General features: G+C 27.0%; 13 protein-coding genes across 13 annotated transcripts; 8 read left to right on the top strand and 5 right to left on the bottom strand.

Annotated features, from left to right (window-relative positions):
- Positions 1-815: 815 nt before the first annotated feature.
- ENU1_113160 (calponin homology (ch) domain containing protein) lies at positions 816-3,293 on the top strand (the record flags this gene model as incomplete). Its single annotated transcript, XM_008859616.1, has 1 exon — positions 816-3,293. One exon carries the CDS (start codon positions 816-818, stop codon positions 3,291-3,293), a length of 2,478 nt encoding a protein of 825 aa, XP_008857838.1.
- A 371-nt stretch (positions 3,294-3,664) lies between these two features.
- On the top strand, positions 3,665-4,312 carry ENU1_113150 (hypothetical protein; the record flags this gene model as incomplete). The annotated part of the gene is made up of 1 exon (XM_008859615.1): positions 3,665-4,312. One exon carries the CDS (start codon positions 3,665-3,667, stop codon positions 4,310-4,312), a length of 648 nt encoding a protein of 215 aa, XP_008857837.1.
- Positions 4,313-4,487: 175 nt separating this feature from the next.
- On the bottom strand, positions 4,488-4,973 carry ENU1_113140 (ankyrin repeat protein, putative; the record flags this gene model as incomplete). Its single annotated transcript, XM_008859614.1, has 1 exon — positions 4,488-4,973. One exon carries the CDS (start codon positions 4,971-4,973, stop codon positions 4,488-4,490), a length of 486 nt encoding a protein of 161 aa, XP_008857836.1.
- Positions 4,974-5,380: 407 nt separating this feature from the next.
- Positions 5,381-6,958, top strand: ENU1_113130 (transporter, major facilitator family protein; the record flags this gene model as incomplete). The annotated part of the gene is made up of 1 exon (XM_008859613.1): positions 5,381-6,958. The coding sequence occupies one exon, from the start codon at positions 5,381-5,383 to the stop codon at positions 6,956-6,958; it is 1,578 nt and encodes a 525-aa protein (XP_008857835.1).
- A 157-nt stretch (positions 6,959-7,115) lies between these two features.
- ENU1_113120 (NADPH-dependent FMN reductase domain containing protein) lies at positions 7,116-7,700 on the top strand (the record flags this gene model as incomplete). The annotated part of the gene is made up of 1 exon (XM_008859612.1): positions 7,116-7,700. One exon carries the CDS (start codon positions 7,116-7,118, stop codon positions 7,698-7,700), a length of 585 nt encoding a protein of 194 aa, XP_008857834.1.
- A 1,083-nt stretch (positions 7,701-8,783) lies between these two features.
- ENU1_113110 (protein tyrosine kinase domain containing protein) lies at positions 8,784-12,119 on the top strand (the record flags this gene model as incomplete). Its single annotated transcript, XM_008859611.1, has 1 exon — positions 8,784-12,119. One exon carries the CDS (start codon positions 8,784-8,786, stop codon positions 12,117-12,119), a length of 3,336 nt encoding a protein of 1,111 aa, XP_008857833.1.
- A 591-nt stretch (positions 12,120-12,710) lies between these two features.
- ENU1_113100 (rodhanase family domain containing protein) lies at positions 12,711-13,481 on the top strand (the record flags this gene model as incomplete). The annotated part of the gene is made up of 1 exon (XM_008859610.1): positions 12,711-13,481. One exon carries the CDS (start codon positions 12,711-12,713, stop codon positions 13,479-13,481), a length of 771 nt encoding a protein of 256 aa, XP_008857832.1.
- A 90-nt stretch (positions 13,482-13,571) lies between these two features.
- Positions 13,572-14,222, bottom strand: ENU1_113090 (DHHC zinc finger domain containing protein; the record flags this gene model as incomplete). Its single annotated transcript, XM_008859609.1, has 1 exon — positions 13,572-14,222. The coding sequence occupies one exon, from the start codon at positions 14,220-14,222 to the stop codon at positions 13,572-13,574; it is 651 nt and encodes a 216-aa protein (XP_008857831.1).
- A 329-nt stretch (positions 14,223-14,551) lies between these two features.
- On the bottom strand, positions 14,552-16,240 carry ENU1_113080 (hypothetical protein; the record flags this gene model as incomplete). Its single annotated transcript, XM_008859608.1, has 1 exon — positions 14,552-16,240. One exon carries the CDS (start codon positions 16,238-16,240, stop codon positions 14,552-14,554), a length of 1,689 nt encoding a protein of 562 aa, XP_008857830.1.
- A 401-nt stretch (positions 16,241-16,641) lies between these two features.
- On the top strand, positions 16,642-18,186 carry ENU1_113070 (zinc finger protein, putative; the record flags this gene model as incomplete). Its single annotated transcript, XM_008859607.1, has 1 exon — positions 16,642-18,186. The coding sequence occupies one exon, from the start codon at positions 16,642-16,644 to the stop codon at positions 18,184-18,186; it is 1,545 nt and encodes a 514-aa protein (XP_008857829.1).
- Positions 18,187-18,189: 3 nt separating this feature from the next.
- Positions 18,190-18,936, bottom strand: ENU1_113060 (ankyrin repeat protein, putative; the record flags this gene model as incomplete). Its single annotated transcript, XM_008859606.1, has 1 exon — positions 18,190-18,936. One exon carries the CDS (start codon positions 18,934-18,936, stop codon positions 18,190-18,192), a length of 747 nt encoding a protein of 248 aa, XP_008857828.1.
- Positions 18,937-19,279: 343 nt separating this feature from the next.
- Positions 19,280-19,849, top strand: ENU1_113050 (rubrerythrin, putative; the record flags this gene model as incomplete). Its single annotated transcript, XM_008859605.1, has 1 exon — positions 19,280-19,849. One exon carries the CDS (start codon positions 19,280-19,282, stop codon positions 19,847-19,849), a length of 570 nt encoding a protein of 189 aa, XP_008857827.1.
- Positions 19,850-20,144: 295 nt separating this feature from the next.
- On the bottom strand, positions 20,145-21,848 carry ENU1_113040 (hypothetical protein; the record flags this gene model as incomplete). The annotated part of the gene is made up of 2 exons (XM_008859604.1): positions 20,145-20,350; positions 20,405-21,848. The coding sequence occupies 2 exons, from the start codon at positions 21,846-21,848 to the stop codon at positions 20,145-20,147; spliced, it is 1,650 nt and encodes a 549-aa protein (XP_008857826.1).
- Positions 21,849-22,086: the final 238 nt, after the last annotated feature.

The raw sequence follows: 22,086 nt of genomic DNA, 5'->3' as shown, positions 1-22,086 counted from the left end.
ACAATTATTTAGTTTAAGAATTAAAAAATCATTCGACTTTACCACATGGCGAATCACCACATGATACTTAATTGCAAACCCTACATCCCAAACCAACAATTGTTATATGGAAAGAAAGAAGACGTGTTATGTTTGTTCCCCGATAAAAATAGTTTTGAAAATGAAAGAATTAAAAGAAAAAAAGCACTTCTTCAGAAACAAGAAGATATTAAGTTTTGCACAGAAGAACTTGAGATAACTCAAATGTATAATAGCCCTCCAATTATCCCATACAAATGAACTAAAAAAAAGTAGTCTTTCAAAATGAGATTAACTGGCGTGTATTATATATATTGTAATTCAACACCAAGTATAAAAATATATTTGAATAGTTTTTTATTTTTAGTAAAAACCCTTTTATTTTAATTATTAGTTTTAATAGAAAAATTATCGAATAAAAATTCCATAATAATATATTTATTTTTTATTTTCTACTTTCATTCATTATTTTCTTCTTTATATTAGCGTGTGTCATACCAGAAATGAAGACGAAAATGTCTGTTGTTTCTTTAAGTTAAAAACTCGCAAGATTAATGAGTGGCTGTCTGAGAGAAGACAATATGGCTTCTACTCCGATTATCCCATCGTACATTTTTTAATTTTATAAAAAAATTATTAGATAAATAAAAATAAACGATAAATTTGTTGAGAACTTTTTTATTGATGATATTCGAATGAATAAAGTTGAAAATTTAGTGATGAGAGTCTCTGTTCAAAAAAAAATAGATAGCAAATGAAATCTAAAAAAACATTAAGAAAACTAACAAATTCAAAAAATGAATAATTGGAGCACAATTCAAAGTAAAGCATTAATACGATGGATTAATTTTGTTAATAATGAAAGCGTTGTTTCCGTTACAAGTCTTTCAAGTGTTAATTTAATAGAATTATTAGAAAATTTAAGTGGAACAAAATGTCCATATAAATATGAAAAAATACCAAAAACAAACTTTGCCAGAATTGAGGGGTTTGATTGTGTTATTCAATTTGCAAAGTCATTAAATGTAAGAATTGTTGGTATTGATGGATTTGATTTATCTGTGGGAAATGAAAAAACATTTCTGGCATTGATCACTGGTATTTTAAATCGTTTTATTGGACTAAGTTCTAAAGAAGTGAGACTAATACACCAATGGATAGCTACTTTAGTTGGACAGCCAATTCGTTCAATGCGTGAATGGGCAACTATTCCAATTCTTGGAAAATTATCAAAATGCCAAGAACATCCATTAGAACGATTAGAAAAATTAGGAGTTCCGATGTTAGTTGATGAAGAAGATTTAGGAAAAGAAGAGTTATCAATGAATATATATTTAGTGTATTTATATGAAAAAAGAAAAGAGATTGAAGCTTTGAATAAAGAGATGATTATTGATTTAACTGGAGATAAAAAGGTTGTTGAAGAAACTGTTGAAGAATTGAAACAAATTAAAAGCGGAATTATCCCTAAAGGTATAGAAGAAATTAAAGACATAAATGAAAATGAATTAGCTGTTGTTAATGAAATCGAACTAAGTGAAGATGATGATTCTACTTCTACGTTCAGTTCAAGTGAACTTGACAGTGGGTTTGTCTCTCCAATGGTGTCTGTTACAAGAGAAATACCTACAAACAATTGTGTTGAATTAATTGCATTAGAAGCTTTAAAAAAAGAAGAAAGTTTTAAACATGAAGTTGTTGAACCTGACTTTGAGTTAAAAGAAGTTGAAAACAATTTAGAATATATTAACAAAGAAGAATCTACAGAAGAAGATGATGAACAACTGGAAAGCCAAAGTAATGAAATAGAAAATATAGAAAAAGATTCTAGTACTAATATTACACATATTGTTTCAAACAATACAGAAGAGAGTATTCTAGAAAATAACCAATCTGATAATATAATTAATAATTGTGTTGATGAAAAATGTACAGAGAAAGATAAATTAATTCATGAAGAAGAACAAATTATTCCCAACTTTCAAAATCAACTCATTAATGATGAAAGTAATGTCTTTGAACAGAAAAAAGAGAAAGATGCTGTTTTAGAACAAGATAATGTTATAGAAAATAAACAAATTATAGAAAACAATAATCAAAGCAAAAATGATATTGAAACAGAACAACAAACAACAGAGATAATCAACCAAAGTATATTTACTCTGTCTGAACAAAAACAAAATAAAAAAGAAATTTCTAGTTTAATAGAAGTAAATAAAGTCTTAGATGAAAGTCAAGATGAATTAAATGAAAACAAAATAGTTGTTAAAGCTCATCCAACAACTGAACCAATAATAATAGAACCCAATCCATCAATTGAATCTTCACAAAAACGTAGAATTAATAAAATTGAGTTTTATAAACCAACACAATTATCTTACAGTTATCAAGAAAAATCATTTATTGATTCACCAAGAAAACGTGGGACTTCTCTATCCTCTATTTCACAACAAACTGAAAATAATTCTATTGAATTAAGTCCAAAAGAAATAGAAAAAGAAGGAATTTTGTTTACCCCAAGATATTATGGTAAATTTAAAGCTGCAGATGCTTTATCTAAAATATCTCGTCAACGATCAAATACATCGAATAAAAAGGATGTAGTTCCTATTTTAGTTGTTCCGCCACAACCAAGTAATACTTCTTTAGTCGAAGAAGTTATGTTAGACCAAGATAGATTATTTAAAATGGAGACAGAGAATAGGATACGAAGAGAAAATGATTTAGCAAGGATTAGGACTTTTAAAGAAAAGAAAAGTGAGTATATGAGATGTGTTGATAGTGACTATTTAATTAAATCATATCTCGATGATTTCAAAAAATGGACAGGTAAATCTCAATATCAAGTTATTTATGATTCAGCCAAAGATGAATTTCCAATAGAGTTCACAGGACTGACTAATATTATGATATTACTTGTAGGTAAAAGGTTAAATATTTTTGGGTGGTATAATACGAAAAAAATACCATCTTATGGATTTATCAAAAACGATCCTGGACATTTTGTTTTTACACTTCAAAATCCTTTTAATATTGCTCCAACTCCATTTTATCCTATAAAAAAGAAATGTAAGTCATGTGCTATTCATCCAGATGAGCATATATTTATTTCATTAAAAAAAACAATGAATGTAATAAAAAAAGGAAGGGTTTTTGTTGTTGAAATGGGAATGAAATTTAGTCAACGATATACAGACCCTTCACTTGCTGGAGATACTCTTTTTATTAAAGATGAAAATGTAATGGAAAAAGTGTTAGTGGTTCAATGGATGTAATTAATTTTTTGTGAAATAACAAAAATTTTTTAAATTTGAATAAAAAAGAGTTAAAACTTAATAAAATCTAATAACATAATTTCATTTTATAGATAAAGATGTATCAAAATAAAACTTAATATAGTTTATTATAATATTAAATATAATACTTTTATATGAACTTAAAAATATAATGAAGGTTTCAAATATAGAACACTAAATATTAATAAATAAATTAATAAAAAAACTATATTTAAAGGGTTTGAAGTATTTAATTTTATAATAGTAAAAAGAATAATAAAATAATATTATTTTTTTAATTGTTCTATTTTAGATGACTTCAAAACAAGGAGTATAAAAGGGTTTAAATTCATAGTTTACTTCATCACGAAATGGATAATTCATTACATCCCGTTACTTCAGTAAGTCCAAAATTAAACAAAAATGAACAAGAGAAAATGAGAAAATATAATTCTGTTCATTTAGAGAATTTAAGAGAAATTCTTTATATCAGTTTATTAAATAACTGGGGATTTTCTTTTGTTTTTGTTAAACCAAAAAAATTTAATATTCATACTGTGTTACCATTTATCCATATTTCTAAATGTATTGATCCTTTTGGGAATATTGTATTTTGTTATGACGAACTAAGAAATGAAGCAATTAGACTAAAAGTTGGTGAAGGAAAAAAAGATATGGAAAGAAGAATTACTCAATACATCAAAACTCAATCAAATAACATTCTTGTTGATTGCATTCTTTCTATGAAATTTGTTACTGCTACAGAGAAAAAATCAACAAAAGCTATTACTGTTAATACTTCTATTCCTTCAATTAGAAAAATAGATCAAATTAGTATTTTTGATGGGACAAGTCATTGGTCTATTTCTTTAAAAGATAAAAGTACTGTTGCTTTTCTTGATGCAATTCATAAAGAAATATTTGAGAATGCTATTAAAGTAAATTTATGGCTTATCCCTTTAACTATTCCAATTGATTCAATACTTCAATATATACCAAATATAATACCAATTAACTAATAAACTGATAAAATATTAAAGTAAATGTTTCATCAAGTATTATGTAATTATTACTAATTATTATATTTAATTTATGTTTAACTCTTTCTATTTCTTTTCATAAAGAAAAAATAAATAAAAAATATCAGTCTGAAGTTGAAAAAAAATAAATTGAATGGATGATAAAAAAGTAAGTTTAATCATCATCTGAATCACGTGAATCTTCACAATCTTCATCAAGGCTAACTGTTGGAATGTATAAAAGTTTCTTTGCTTCAAGACTTTTAGCAACCATAAATGGAGTTTCTCCTTTATCATTCTTAATAGTAATATCTGCTCCAAGTGAAATTAATTTTGCAATTGTTTGTACTTTGTCTCTCCAAGCAGCTTTATGTAATGGAGTTTCTCCTGTCTTGTCTTGAAGATTAACATTACCACCATAATGTACTAATGTTTCAATGGTATTTGGATATCCAGAATGTGCAGCCCAATGCATAGAAGATTGTCCAAGTGAATCAACTTTATTAATATCAATTTTTTTAGTTGGATCCTCCATATATTCTCTAATTAATTCATCTTCTCCAGCTTTTGCTGCAGCAATTAGTCTTGAAGGCTTTGTGAATGTAGCTTTTGGGTCTTTTTCTGAAGCCTTTCTTTTTGCAGGAATTGGTGGTTGACTCATTTCTTTTGGTTCTTTCTATTTTTAAGTTCTTCGTTGGAGTTCTTTTATTCTGAGTTCTTTAATTAATTTTTGCAGGAAAAGATTTTTGTTAATTTTGTTTTTTGTTTTTCTTATATAACAGAAAATGATTTAATTATATTTTGACAAGTTGTGAAATATTGAGATTATTTGTTTTTTTAAGAAAAAAAAAAAAAGAATAGAGAAGAAAAAAATAGAAAAAACTATTTCAATAAGAATATCATCAACGTGATTGAGAATGAAACCGAATGCAGTTTCTTGCACATTTCTAATCGATAACCTTCTGTTATTTTTTTTTTCAAAAGAAAAAATTGAATAATTTATTGGTAATACTGAGAGTTTTAGATCTGACAGAAGAACTATAAAAGGAGTTGGGTTGTATATTGGAGATGAATAAATGCTTAAAGTTTTTATTATTTCCTTTTAGTAACTTACCACGACATTTGTTAGTTGCATTTTTATATAATACTTCTTGCTATTTTTACTGGATTGTAGTTCCATTATTATTTAATGAGCAAGGAGCCTCAGCAATTCAATTAGCATTGCTCCAAACTGTATGCTTTTTGATTTATGCATCATTAGCACCTTTCGGTGGTAAATTAGCAGATAAATTAAATCCATTTATTGTCCTTAGACTATCAATGGTGTTCTTAACTATTGGTGAAGTAATAGTTGCTATATGGCCAACTAGTAAAATTGGATTTTATTTCTCAGCTGCCTTTTGGGCATTTTCTGCTTTAACTTTTTGGCCAGCTGCTGTAGGTACAATAGGTAAAGAAGCTGGTATAGGACATGAGGCAAGGGATTCTGGTTTATTTGCTGTATCATGGTCATTTGGTAAAGCTATTGGATATGCAGCTGGAGGTTTTTTAAAATCAGCACTTGGTGCGAGTACATCATTATATATTGCTATTGGAATTAATGTTGTTATTATGATTGTTTATCCATACAGACATGTTAAATGGTTAAGAGAAAAAATTAAAAAGGAGAAAGAAGAAAAGAAAATGTTAAAGAATGCTGTTGAAATGAATAAAGAAAAAGAGGCAAATGATGTCAAGGTAAATGTAAGTCCATCATTACAACAAGAAATTGAAGAATCACAAATGAAAAAAGAACAAATAAATCAAGAAGAAAAAGATGATGTAGTAATTCCTAATGAAGTTGTTAATGAGGCAAATATTAAAATAAAAGTAAAATGGAATGATAAACAATTAAAAAATAAAACATATATTTATTTAGGATATATTATGCAATTAGGATTATTTGGAGCATCATGTGTTATTACTAATCAATATATTAAAATTGCTGATGAAAAATCAATAGGAATTCCTATGAAAGGAAGTCCTGAAGATAACTTTGTTTCATTCAATTTTTTCATTATGTACTTTGCACAAACAATTATGTTTGGTATTATGAGTTTTACTGATAAATGGACTTATCATAGATCATTATGTTTACTTGCTCAAGCTATTTTCTTAGTATTTTCATTATTATTAGTTGTTGTATTTAATCCGTATATTATTTTTGCTATGTCTTTTATTGCTGGATTAGCTGCTGGATTTAGTTATCAAACATCAACTTATTATTCTCTCAGAGCAAGTGAAAAATCAAAGAGTTTATTTGTAGGAGTAAGCGAAAGTGTTGCATCTATGTCTAATGCAATTTTACCTTTAATTGCAGGGCTTTTATCTAATGCATTTGGGGTATTTGCACCAATGTATTTTATTGTTGTTGTTATGTTAATAACATTAACTACAACAGCCATTATTTATCATATTGGTTATTTTATTAACAATAAAAGACAAGCTAAACGTGCTGACCCAACTTCTCTTAGTGAAAATAATGAAGAACCATCTCCTATTGAAACAACTAAACTTGAACAAGTTCAAGTGACTGAACCTAATTCAGAACAACCACAACAAGAAATTTCAGAAAAGTTACAAGAAAATACTAATGAATTATTATAATTTATACTTGTTTTCTTATTATTTTTATTTATATCACATAATAAATCTAAAAATATGAAAAGAACGAAAATAATGAAAATTCTTTTTTTTAAACTTTTCTTTTTTTTTTTTCGTAATATTTAAAAGACTTTGAATCTTAAGTTTCATCATCACTTGAATGGTTGTTAAAGTACTTGTTCTTCTTGGAAGTTATAGAGAAAACTCGAATAGTAGTCTTTATGCAAAAGCATTTCTTGAAGGATTATCTTCTAAAACACAAGTTGAAAGTAAAATTATTAATCTTGCTCAAAAAAAATTAGATGGATGTACAGGATGTTATGCTTGTTCACCAAAGGAAAGTTTTTATTGTGTTATAAAAGATGGATTTGAAGAAATTATGCAAGAAGTTGTAGATTCTGATATTGTTATTTTTGCATATCCAGTTTATTGGTATGCCATTCCAGGAGAAATTAAAAACTTTGTTGATAGAACTGTTTGTTTATTTGATATGAAAACATATGGAATCAAACCCAGTTTAAAAGATAATTTCTCTAAAAAATTATTTGTTTGTATTTCAAATTCAGCAGAAGAAGGTAAAAGTATTTGTGAACGAGCTGCTTATCCTGTTCAATCATTTGTTGAGTCATATGGAGCTAAGTATCAAGGAGTTTATCTATCTGGTACACAAAGAGAAGAAAACAAAAATCAAAGTCGAATCAATGAAGCTAAACAAGCTGGAATTAAAGCTTTTAATAAACTTTAAATTAAATGAAGTATAATTTTACTTTTTTTAATGAAACTAATTTCTATCATTTTTTTTCATTTTTATATTTGAAATTGTGGAAGAAATATTAATAAGAAAAGTCAAATTTCTTTTTTTTTTGATAATAATAATAGAATCATATTTTTCTTTGAAAGATAAAAAAATTCGTTTTCATTTTATAATCAAAGGGTGCTTCATAACTTTAGTTTTATTATTTTTTATAATTTATATATAAATAATTATTTTTTTTTTTGGTTAACTAATTTCAATTTTAATCTTCTTCATATCTAATTTCTTATATACAACCTTTTTGTCTAAATACCGAAACATTTTTCATATTTAAAATCCTTTTTTTAATAAAAAAATTATTATTTGTTGCTATAGTTTTGACCTATTCTAGTTACTTTTTTTCAATTACAATAAATATGGTAGTTTATTTAATTGTTTTTATGGTTAATCTATTGTATCAAAAAGTATTTGTTTTTTTTTTCCTTCTTTATATGAACATAAAATACGAATCTGACAGTACTTACATAACGTTGCTGTTTATTTTTGTTAGTTATTAGTTACATTATCTGATAAATTTTTGCTATTAGAATAGTTTATTTTTAGTAAATTCTCATTAAAGGATAAATAATTTTTATACAAAGATATAATTTAAATATTTCTATATATTTTTAATTGAATTGTTTATTATCTATTATTAAATGTTTTTGGTTAGTGTTAAAATTTCCTACTTTTTTAGGTATAAGAGGTGTTATACAAAAGTAATTAATATTTTCTAATTCATATTTCCTAGTTATTTCCTAGTCATTCAAATAATTAAATGGTTATTGTAGTAAAAGATTAATTTTAATAAATGGTCAACTTAAAAAAAGACAATGTTTTGAGTTACTTAAAATAAAAATAAATAGAATATATTACAATATGAGAAATGTAAAAATGTTTTTCATTTTAAAAAAAATCATTAAAACTTGAACAATTTTTTTCTGGTTAATTTAAAAAAGGATTTTAGTAAACCAAAATTATCAGACAGAAGAAAAAGAAAGAAAATCTATTTGAAAACAAATTGATTTGATTCAAATGCAACACCATAAACTACTGCCCATATGTTTTGCACTAATCGTTTTAGTTTCAACAGGATATCCATGCAATGATTTTTGTTTGAGCTGTATCTATGGACAATGTGAAATATGTGATAAAAAGGCAGGAATGCTTATTTCTTGTGGTGGATGTCAAACTGGCTATTATCCTTTCGGAATGAGATGTGAAAAGATAGTAAATCAACCAAAAACGTGTGAATCTTTTTTGACGTCTTTTCCATCAAAATTTGTCATTAATAATTTCTTAACTTTAACTTTTCCAGACATAATTTATTTTGTAGAAACTCCTTGCTTTAATACATTACCTTATTTAATTCAACAAACTAAAGGATATTATTATGTACTTTATTCAGAGAATAATCTTTATTCATTTAGTTCAAATTCTCTATTACAAATAAGTATTCAAAATTCATGTTCAAGTTGTGTACAAGTATTTGATACTGAGCATCCTTTTTATATTTTATTAGAGAAAAAAGAGTATGTTCTTTTTTTATCAGGATTGATGTCAACTCAATTAACTATTCAAAGAACTGACCTTTATTCTTTCGCTTCATTATTTGATTTTAATAATCAAACTCAATATAATCAAATAAGAAAGAATTATTATGGTAATACATTATGTTATAATCATAATATTCTTGGTCATTGGTTTCGATTTGTTGGAAATAAAACTGTTTCGTATCAAATTCAAACAACTGGGAGTGATGTTATTCTCTCATTACAAACACAACATTCATGTATTGGAATGTATTCTAATTTAACATCCCTATCTGTTATGTTTCGTTATAATGAAGAAACATTAATTTTTGTGAGTGGAGATTCACTTCAAATAACTGTTTCTTGTGTAGGATGTATTGGTGGAGTATGTAGTTCAAAGTTTCAAGAATGTTTATGTGAAAAGAATTTTGTATCAATTAATGGAGAATGTACAAAATGTGGAAATGGAGTATTAGATGATGGAGAAGAATGTGAATTAAATCAACCATTTTGTAATAACCAATGTAAGTGTATAGAAGAATATTATTATGTTAATGGAAGTTGTGTTAGGAACTATTGTGGAAATTATCGTCTTGACCCTGGAGAAGAATGTGATGGTGGATCAGGTTGTGATAAACGATGTAAATGTACTAGGAGATATAAACCAAATGGAAAAGTATCATGTGAATATAAATATTTAAACAACATAATTTTTGTTTCATGTTTTGTAGGAATTTATGCATTGTATTACTTTATAGTATTAGTTGTAACGTTAATTAAATCTAATAAAATATCTAAAGTTATGAAAAATACAAAAGAAGGATTGATTTGTGGTACAATTATTCCATTTAATAAAGAAGGAAAAAGATATATTCCACTTGAATCACTTCATAATTATGTTGTTTTTAATCCACCATCAGTTACATTTAATGATTCTACAATAAGACCGGATGTAGATGAAGTTGCAAGAACAAAAATCTGTATTACTAATTGTAGAAAAGAAACATTAAGCTTTATATTACATGGTCATGAAGAATATAAATATGAGTTAGTCTTTGAACCGTCTGTAGGAAATATTCGTGGAGGACAAACTGTTGTAATTAAAGTTAAAATTCTTATTCGATGTACAACAATAATTAATAATAAAAAAATACCCATTACATTGGAATGGGGAAATTGGAAAATTGTACGTCACTCTATGGAAGATGAAGACATTCTAAATCTTTCAGAAAAAACAGAACATTCAGAAGATGAAGTGGATGATGACGATGAAGTAGAATCGAGTGAAAGTAATGATGAAAAAAAAATAACAAGAATTTATACTTATTTAAATCTTAATGCAGAATCCGCAGTATCTACTAAATTAGATTATGAAGAAGTTAGATTAGAACAACCACCAGTTGGAGCAGGAACATTTGGAATTGTTTATAGAGCTAAATGGAGGAAAATAGAAATTGCTGTTAAAGTATTAAAAACTGATATGGTTGATTTAAAAGATTTAATGCCTAATTTTGAACAAGAAGCAGAATTAATGGAAAGACTGAGATGTCAAAATATTGTAAATTTTATTGGAACTATTGTTACTCCAGATACTTTATGTATTGTTACAGAATTTTGTACATTGGGGTCTTTAAGAAAATATATGAAATTAAATAAAATGACTACATTAATGAAAGTAAGAATATGTCAAGATATAGCTATTGGGATGGGTTATCTTCATCAAAACGATATCATTCACCATGACTTAAAAACTGATAATGTTTTAGTATATTCTAAAAATCCATATGATCCTGTTGTTTGTAAAGTTAGTGATTTTGGAACTTCACAAGCATTTATTGAATCTTCTAATACTATTACTATTCGTGATGTTGGTACACCAATGTATATGGCTCCTGAAGTACATAGAACAGGAAAATTAACATTAAAATCTGATGTTTTTTCATTTGCTATTTGTATGTTAGAAATATGGTTAACTCATGACCCTTATCCACTTATTGAATTTCATGACGGTGATAGTGTATTAAACTTTGTTTGTTCAGGAAAAAGAATTGGAATACCAAAAGATTGTGTTTATAGAGAAATTATAAAACAGTGTTGGCGTCAAAAACCTGAACGACGACCTGGATTTTCACAAATTAATGAAATGATTAGTACATTGGTTCAGTCAATAACAACTAAAAGAAAAGAAGAAATTCTACCAACTTCTAATATCAAATCACCTGTAACTGATAGAAACATAACTAGATCAGGGTCAAAGTCTAGGCTTGGTATTGTTTATAAGAATCCATCATTAAAACACAGCGCTAGTAATTTACTAAAACCAAGAGCAAGGAGTGGTGGAAAAAAAGGTGGTTATTCTTTAATGGTTCCAAGATCTACCTCAGCAAAAAGTGATGAAGAAAAACTTATACCAATTAACCAATTACAACAACCTGAAACAAAAGAAGAAGAAGATCCACATATATTACTTACAACCCCTGATATAAAAACAGGTAGTGCAAGTACTGGTGACAGTATAAAAATTAATGACCAAATAAATAAATCAACTAAAATGTTTATGCCAACTAATTCCCCAATAAAAATTGTTGGTGCTGTAAAATCAGAAAATGAAAGTAGTGATACAGAAGAAGTAGACTTTGAAAATAAAATTAGAAATAGTTTAGGTCAAAGTTATGATAATGACGAATTAAATAAACCAGTTGAACCCATGGACGACATGGATTATTTAGATTTCTTAGACCCACATAGACTTTGTAAAAGAGAAGCTACAATAAGAAGAAATGCTACCATGATTAATTATCCTTCTTCAAGAAAAGGAAATTGGCTCAATTTTAAATAGAAGAAGAAAGAACTTTTATCAATACAAACTTAATTAATTGTTTATTTTAACTCATTAAAATCTCTTAATCCTTTTTTATTAAAATTGTTGTTTCCTGAATCTTTTCTTCCAACTAAATACCTATCATAGGCAAATTCTATACAACCAATCATATATTATTTATTATTATGCTCAGAAAAATAAAAGTGTTATTCATATGCGAGGATAAAAATACCTCTTATTATATCTTTTTTTTTATAATATTCTATTCAATCCATCTCTTCTAACATAAACAAAACCAAATTAGACAACTAAGCAATAATAATCACAACAACTCCTTTATGTTTTTTTTTGTAAACTACTAAAAAAAGATTTTATGGTATTTTGAAAAAATTTTTGAAGAAAGTTGTTTGTCTGGCAATAATAATTATGTAGAAACAGTATGAGAAAAGTTCTTTTTGTCTAAGACTACTAACTTGAGAAAAATTTAATGAACATATTAAAAACGTTTGAAAATAATAATACTATAAGAGTACTAAAAAATAAAGTTATAAATATACTTGGGCTATTATGACTCAGAAAAGCCTAGTTAGTACTTCATTCATTACTTCTATGAAAAGTCAAACGTTAGATATTAAATCAATAACTCCAAGGTGTGAGTCATTCCGTTCTTCTTTCTCGCCATTTTCTGACGTTGAAATTTCTTTGCCACCAAAAATTTGCAAAACACCTGAGCCATGGATAATGATGAAAAATCGTCATAGAAGACTAACTCTTGATGAGTTTTGTTTATCCCCAAATTCTCCAGATGTTATATCATATGATGAAAGTCAAAGAGTTTGTGATACAGTTCTTCCTTCAGAACAAACATTAATAGGAGTAAGAACAATTGATCTATCTACACTTAAACAAGTAATAAAAGACCATGTTTCTGTTGAAATTATTGATTGTAGATATCCCTACGAATATAATGCAGGGCATATCAAAGGTGCTTTGAATCTTTGGAATGAAGATCTTTTATTAAACCATTTTCCAATAGAAAAAGATGTACCTCAAAGTCCATCAATTTTACTTTTTTATTGTGAATTTTCTGGAACAAGAGCACCTGCATTAGCACGACATTTCAGAAGAACTGATCAACACAGTTGTAACCCATATCTTATTTATAAAGAAGTCTATTTAATAGATAAAGGATTTTGTGAAGTTTTTGAACATTACAATGAAATATGTGAAGGTGAGTATATAGAAATGAATGATGAACGATTTGTTATTAAAAAAAAGGAATGTTCTCGTATTATTGCTTATATAAGAAAGGGAAGACAAGTCTCTTCTCCTAGATATTCTAATATTACTCCATTATCACTTTCAGCTCCCTCAGTATAAAAAAGAAGAAAATAATATAATAAACTTCTTTATCTTTACAAAAACAATTCATTTCATTCAACAATTTTATATTGAATCTTACATTTCATTTTATTGGTTCTGTTCATTTTCTTCACTTAGACAGTCACAGTACATCATATATTCTCTTGATACAATTACTTTCATTGGATCACATGGTACTTGTTTTGAAAAAGGATTAAACAATTCCCAATAAGATGAAAATCGTAATATTTGATGTATGTTGGTCAATATTCCTAAATCATAAGGAGTAATAAATCTACGAAGATGAGATGGCTGATGGATATAGTCTATTATATTTGAACTTATTTCTAATGATGTTTGATTTGTTATTATCATCAAAAAATGTCCAAAAGCAAAAATAAACAATGCACTTCCTAATACACATTCAAAAGTAAATAGTAATTTAATTGAAGTAGAAAAAGGTAATGGATATGTTGTTATTGCACCAAGTAATAATGACAAGGATAATGAACTTATAAACAAAAAGAAAAACCTAATGTTGTGAATTCCTATACATTGACCTACCCAAATACAATGATGGTCCATTCGATAAATACAACAATCACAAATTTGACAATGATGACATCTGAACGGTTTTAGACATTGACAAGTTTCACAACTTATATAAGGAGAATTTACTAAGTCACCATCAAAGTATTCACAAAGTTTTGATGTTGGAACTGTATCTAAGTGTTTGGTAAACACAGTTCGAATATACATAATGACAAAAAATGAAATTAAGTACAAAGATAATAAAGTTAACACAATCGAAACAACTAAAGGGTATTGTAAATAATATAATGGTATCACTTGAGTTGTATGAATGAAAACAAGCAAAATAAATAAATACAAAGCAACAACGAGTAAAACCCCTTGGGTACATCTTCCTCCATAATATAAAAAAGAATTAAACAACGATGTCATGTCAAAAACTTTCTATCAAAATAAAGTCAGTTTTTTTCTTTTAAAATTAGTAAAAATAATAAAAACATTAGTTAAAAAATATTTTTATATTTTATGATTGTTGTTATTTCATTCAAGTTTTTTATTTAAAGTAAAGCAAATGGAAGCATTGGAAACTCATTTCTATCATCTTCAAAGTCTTCATCTTGAACTGTAAACAAACTGCTAAGAAATGGACCTAGCTTATATGATCCATCGCTTAACATTTGTTTTATTTGATCAATAATTTCTTGTGAAGGATTTTCTTCTGGTTGCTTCTTTTCTTCTATCACCTCACTTGTTCTATTATATATTTCTTCTTCTGATTTTATTTCATGTGAAATGAATGAATCAATTTCTTGGTCTTCCACAATACCACCCATTGCTTTTACTTGAACAAGACGTTGTCCTTCATTTGAATATTCTTTAAGTTCAGTATTTTCTTGTTTTTTGGTTTCATTATCTTTCTTTTCAACTTCTTCTTTTTCCTTCATGTCTCTTAGTTTTTGTTTTAAATCATTAATTTGTTTTTTCATTTCATTATTCTCTTTTATAAGTCGAGTGGTTTCTTCGTCTCGTTTGCTTTTTTCTTCTTTTATGCTTTGAATTTGTTTTTTCATCTCATTAATTTCTCTTTGAAGCTGTTCATTTTCACTTTGAAGTTCTTTTATGTTGTCAATCTCCTTTATGTCTTGAGAAGATTCTTGAATTTCCTTTTCTAAACGACTTTTTTCCTCTTGTAACTCTTCTTTTTTCTGTTTAGCTTGATTAAGTTCTTCTCTCTTTTCATCCTCATTAAAATTCATCATATCAAATGGCTTATTTTCTGTGATTACTTCTTTCTTTTCTTCTTGTGCCATTACAGGTGCATTAGACTCTATTGGCTTTTGTTCAAATTGAATTTCTTCCTTATGAGACTCGATTGGAGTGTCAAATGAAAAATCTCCTGAAAAGGCATTTTCAAAAGAACTAAAAGCAAACTGAGTATTGTCATTAGTTTTTTGCTCTACAGGTACTTGTGTTTTCGTTTCACCTTCACTTGGTGGTAATGTTTTTGGTGGTGGTATGAATTTAGTGGTTTTAAGAGGTTGTGTTACTTGAGGCATAATTTCAACTTTAGGTTCTTCAGATTTCTGAGACTTTAATTGTTGTTCAACAGCCTGATACTCCATTGTTTCTTGTGATGGTTGTCCTGTTTGTTGATCAAAAGAGAAGTCATTAGAAAATACATTAAGTTGTTGTTGATTATTAAATTCAAATGGTTGTTGCTCTGTATGTTGTGCTGAAGATTCAGTTTGAACAAGATTGTTTGAGGTTAGTGTCTCAGCAGCAATTTCTCTTAAAAGACTATAATGATCATTAGCAGATTGTTTTTTGACTTGGGGTTGTATTGGTTGTGGCACGTCTTCAGTTTTTTGGTTTTCTGAAGACGGTGGTTGGACTTGGGTTTGTTGTTGTGAAACAGGATTGAGAGAAGAGGAGTTTGTCGTTGGAGGTTTTATATCAGCACATCCTCTTTTAGTTGTAGAAGGTGGTGGTTCAAATTTAAATTTTGCAGGACCTTTTGATAAAACATTTTGTTGGGTTGACTGTTGATTAACTTGAGGGTCAAAATTTGAAAATTGAGAAAAGTCGTTTTGGAATGTCACAGGAAAATTGTTTGATGACTGTGAAGAAAATTCATTCGAAGAAAGGTCATTAAATTCTTGGTGTTGTTGAGAGAAGAAGTTGTTTGATTGAGAATTACCTGAGAGTGACGAGTCAAAAGGAAAGTCTGAAGAGAAGTAATTTTGCATGAAAAGTTAGATTATTAAGATTTAATTATCCAGTTTTTGAAAAAGAGATTCAATATGAAAAGACAAAGAAAGAAAAGAAGAAAAAGGAAGAGACAAGAAAAAAATAGCTAAATAATGGAAAATTTTAAGAAAATCTTTCTTAATAAAACAATAAATTGTGAGGATTGCTTGTTTGTTCATTGCGTTTTCTTTAACGTGACATAGTTTCATATTTATGTAATAGAAGAAGTATTGGCATATTCAACAAAGCGTATATTTGTAATAATTGTGGTGCCTTTATTATTTGTAAGCATTGTCACCTTGAACATCATCCATGTGCTGTGTGTTCAACTATTAATAACAACCAAATTATACAAAGGTTCAAAGGCAAGAAAGTCAAACTGATTTCAACAGTTGTCCAAATGGGATTTTCAGTTGTTATTGCTACAAACTCATTAATACGTTCTAATTGGAATGTTGATTCAGCAGTTCAAAATGCATTGGCAATGCAAAGTATCGAAGATGAACGTAAAAAGAGGGAAGAAAAAAAGAGTCTTCAGCCCATCAAAAAACCAATATCCAAACCAACCTACATTTCATTAGAACCATTGTCTTTTGAACCAAAAGAAAAAAATAATGAGCCAAAAGAAACAAATGAGGTTGAACAGAAAATGAATGGAGAAACTGATTCCGATGATGAACAAGATATAATAAATAAATGGTCTTATGAAATGACCAGTAACCCAAAATTTGAAATACTAACAGAAGAAGATATTTATGAATTATTTTTAAGTAAAATTAATGAATATGTTGAAATATATGATGTAGACCTTGATGAAGCATCAACAAGAATTCTTTCTAATGAAACAAGTAATAAAAGTAAACAAAACCAAAGTTATAAATCATTTATTACAGAAGGAACATGTCCAGTCTGTTATGAAGATGGAATGTTGGTTGGTGAACGTTGTGGTCACAAGTTTTGTTTAAAGTGCTGGAATGAATACCTTCTTATGAATGGTACATTGTCTTATAATAGTTATAGGTGTATGCAGAGTGACTGTGAACAACATCTTTCTCTTCAATTTGTATTATCTTATTGCAACAAAAACAATATTAAAAAATTCAAAAAAATGATTGTTCAAAATTATTTAGAGCGTAATCATCAATACCAAAAATGTTGTGGAATTGATTGTAAACGAATTATTCATGTTATCAAAACAGGAAAACCACTTTTTAAAGTTAGTTGTTATTGTGGACATGAATTTTGTTTTGGATGTGGAAAAGAAAGACATGAACCTGCTTCATGTAAAGAACTTAGTGAATGGGAAAGTTTATACCAAGAAGACTCTGAAAGTCTGAGAATGATTGAGTCAATATCCAAACCTTGTTTTCATTGTGGGTTAATGACTGAGAGAACTAAAGGATGTAATCATATGACTTGTCCTAGATGTCATGGGGAATGGTGTTGGATGTGTCGAGGAGATTGGAAGACTCATGGGACAAAAACTGGTGGTTTCTATAAATGTAATTTATATGAAACATCTAAAGCAAAGAAATTAGATGAAGCTACTGAACAAACAAAAGAAGAGAGTGAAAGGTATCAATATTATTTTGAACGGTTTATGAATCATAAAGTTCAAATAAGACTATTTCATGAAGAAGTTGAAAATAAAAGAAAATTATTTTCTAAAACAAAAAACTTAAATGATGTTGAAATAATGAATTCTATTTGTTCAATTATTGAAGACGGAATACGAGCTCTTCAATACTCATATGTTAAAGTCTTCTTCTTACCAAAAGAAGATTTATCACCAGACTTATTTGTTTTTCGTCAAAACGTACTTGAAATAACTATTGATAGACTTGCTGAGAATGTTTATTCAATGAAAAGTCCAAGCCAATTACCAATGTTGTTAGAAGAGGCTATGAATTGTAAAACAGTTATAAATAATTTAATTCAATTATAATAATCAATGTTTTTTGCTTGCTTTATAATATTCACAAACCTCTTTGAATGCTGTTCTATCACTGATAAATTCAAATGGGAATTTACCATCTTCATCTACAATATCAGCATCTCCACCAAGATCAATTACAGCCTTTATCATAGGGATATTTTGTTCTTCACAAGCAATATGCAATGGAGTCTTTTTCATAGAGTTTTGAGCGATAATAGTATGGGTCTTCTTTGCAATTAGTTTTGTACATTCAATATTTCCACTAGCCACAGCTCGGTGTAAAGGGGTATTACCATATTTATCCCGAGAAGAAGCTCCTTCTTTCCATTTACTCAAAAATAATTCAACTAAGTCTTTTCTTCCTCTACTACAAGCAAAATGATAGACATTAGCTTTTCTTTTATTTGATAATGTAATATCTGCTCCATGTTCAATTAGGTATTGAATAATTTTATAAGACTCATCAAGTTCATTGTTCATTGAAGCACCTGCAACACTAACAAGTAATGGAGTAAATAACATTTCGTCAACAGGATTTTTATTATCACAAATTTGAAGAACTTTTTCAACTAAAGAATAACTTTGTAATTCACAAGCACAATGTAATAATGTTCTTTGGTCATCATCTACATATGCTTTACAAGTAATAGGGTCTGTATCAATCATCTTTTGAATCTCTTCTATTTTTCCATCTCTAATAAAATGAAACAAATTAATATGATTATCAGGTAAAGCTTCATCAGCAAATCTCAGGATCATTTTCTTAATTTTGATATTTTTTCTTTTAATTTTTTTATATTATTTTTGATGTTTTTATCTTAAAAATTTTATATTTAGATTTGTCGTTTTAAAAATTTTATTTTAGGAGACAAAAAGACTTATGAAAAGAAGTAAATTTATAGTAAGAATAAAAATAAAAAGAAAAAAGAAAGAAATACTTCTATCAACTCCATCACTACAACAAATTAACTAACAAAACTGAACCTTCTTACTAAGAAAGTTATGTGGAGAAGCAATAAAAAATAGAAACTATTTTCGTTGAGTTTTTTATTATTTAAATATTTTTGAACTTCAATATTTCAGTTAATTTAAGTATTTCAAAATGGCAACTCTCATTAATCTTTGTAAGGCTTTTGCTGGAGAATCTCAAGCAAGAAATAGATATTTAATCTATGCTAAAACTGCTAAAAAAGAAGGTCTTGATGTAATTGCACAACTCTTCAATGAAACAGCTAATCAAGAAGGAACCCACGCTAGAATTCTTTTTGAAATGATTCAATCACTTAAAAAAGAAGGACAAGAAACTCCAAAAATTGAAACTGCTGTTCCAATTGATTTTGGTACTACTGCTGATAACTTATTAGCTGCTATTGCTGGTGAAACTTATGAACATGAAACTATGTATCCAGAATTTGCTAAAGTAGCTAAAGAAGAAGGACATGCTCAAATTGCTGCTAGACTTAACCTTATTGCTAAAGCTGAACTTAATCATCATAACAATTATCAAAAGATTCTTGATGAATTAAAAGCTAATTCCCTTTACAAGAAAACTGAAAAAGTCTTTTGGGTTTGTAGAGAATGTGGATATATCTTTGAAAGTACTCAACCACCAAAAGTATGTCCACTTTGTGGTGAACCAGGTGACTTCTTCAGAGTTCAAGTTTCTATTTAAATTGGTTTAATTGAACTTTTATCAAATAATTATTTTATGATTAATATTTTCTAAAATATTAAAATATTTAATAATTAGTTATTTCATATTTTATTTAATAGAAAATGAAGAAAGAGAAAGAATATTTTAATTAAATAATATAATATATATTCTATAAATTTAGTATAATAAAATTAAATTATTATGAGAGACATAATATGTTGAGACATTAATAAAATATTATTCTATTAGAAAAAACATATAACTCTAACAAATATTTTATAAATAAAAATAAAAAAGTTATTATTTTGTAATTTTAAAAATTAAGATGTTTAAAATATTCTTGAACTGATTCTATTGGTTTGTATTGAAGAACATATCTAAGAGCAGTATAAATAGACATCAGTGGAAGACTTAATGAATTTAATTTTTGAACAAAGTTAGTACTAAGTAATTTTTCATCATCAATATCTTTTAATTTGAATACATTAGCTCTATCGATATAAGCAGAGACATGAGACTCTATTAAATTATTTTTTTATATTCATTTTAATAATATAAAAGAAAATAACAAACGCATTATAGGAATTTTTGCACATTTACATTTTCTAAACTTTTCTTTATAAGGTTCAAGATTATGAAGTGGAAATATTTCTTCAAGATCTTTATATTTTGTAAGAGCTGAATTCTTTTCAAATGCCTGTTTATATGTAGTACTTTTATTTTTTAAAGAACAGGAAATAATATAAGAAATATTATATTCACCAATTTTTAAACAATGTCTTGCAACTTTTATAAAATATGAAAAAACTTGTGGATTTCTCTCTTTATCAATGAATGAATTTACCATTCTATCAATTGCATTTATTCTTGATAAGTAATTTGTAAATGATTTTGTTTGAAGAATGACGTCTCCCATCGTTAATTCTTTGATTAATTTTACGTCATAAACAAAAAATTGTTCTGCAATTTTTGATATTTTGATATCTATAAACCTATAAAAGTCTGTTCTTACTTTCGGTTGTTTCTGACTTTCTGTTAAAGAAAATATTTCATTTGTTACATCAGTTTTATTCTCACTTTCATCAGAAGTAGGTGTATCTTCTGTTCCTACTTCAGTACTTTTAAATTCAGGTTCTGGATTTGGAGATTGTACTGAACAATTACTTGATGCATCAGATAATTCTAGTTGTTGATTAGGAATACTAAGACTCATTAATGATTGCCCTTTAATTAATTTTGGTTTAGCATCAACAATGGTTTTTGTACCTTTTTTTCTTTCTTTGTCAATATGTATTTCATCAGTACTTATTCCGTCTGAGAAATTTTTAAGACTTTGAAGGTCATCACTTTTCATTACTTTTGAATATATTTCAATCCAATAATTAGCAATTTGATATATACTGTCTTTGATAAAAAGAGTATTTTCTGTATTGTTATTTTTTAATTCAGTATTTAACATTGTTATTAAATCTTTATCAGAAATAACTTCTCTAACAATAAATAAGGTTGATAGAGTAAATTCATGACTTACTAACGACTTACTAAATAAACATTGTAAAGCAGTTAATGGAGGAATAGCAATTACCTCTCCTAAGTTATTAAAATGAGGATAAAACTTTCCTTCATTTTCAAATAATTCTGGGTTTTTTAATACACACTCTAATAGTCTTATACTATTCCTATCAGGTTTATTGACTAAAATACCATCAAATATAGATTCTGGTAATTTAAAGTTATTAATATACTTTACTAACTCTTTAAAGATTGTTCTCTTTTTTATGTCTAATTTATGTATTGCCCATTTTACTTGTTCAACTTTGTAGAATTGTATTAATGGCATTTCATTAAATATAGTAATATTTTTCTTTTTCATTTGTTCAGTAAACGTATATATATTAATCTCAGAACTACTTGTGTTAGTGTTCATTTTTATTGCTTTATAATATATTTCATCAAGATTACTTTCTTGACCATTCCAAGTTATTGTAGTAGAAAATGTTCTTGAAAGTCTTCGCATCATGTTGTTCTCAAAATGAACAGAAAGAAACTAAAACTATTAATACTTTTTCGTAGTTCTCTCATTGTATTTTTAAATTAATGATTTTATATTATTTAAATTTATACCATAACACTTTTCATTAACTGACAAATTGAAAAATTTGTAATGATTCTTTTATTTTATTATTTTTTTATTTCTTTTTTTAAAAAGTTCCTTTTCCAATTCAGGAAATACAACAAACTTTATTTCAATGATA

The sequence above is a fragment of the Entamoeba nuttalli genome (genome assembly GCF_000257125.1).
Source record: "Entamoeba nuttalli P19 unplaced genomic scaffold asmbl_4777, whole genome shotgun sequence".
NCBI classification, from domain to species: domain Eukaryota; phylum Evosea; order Mastigamoebida; family Endamoebidae; genus Entamoeba; species Entamoeba nuttalli.
The sequence above is the reverse complement of the archived record's forward strand: the minus strand, read 5'-3'. Positions and strand labels throughout refer to the sequence as shown.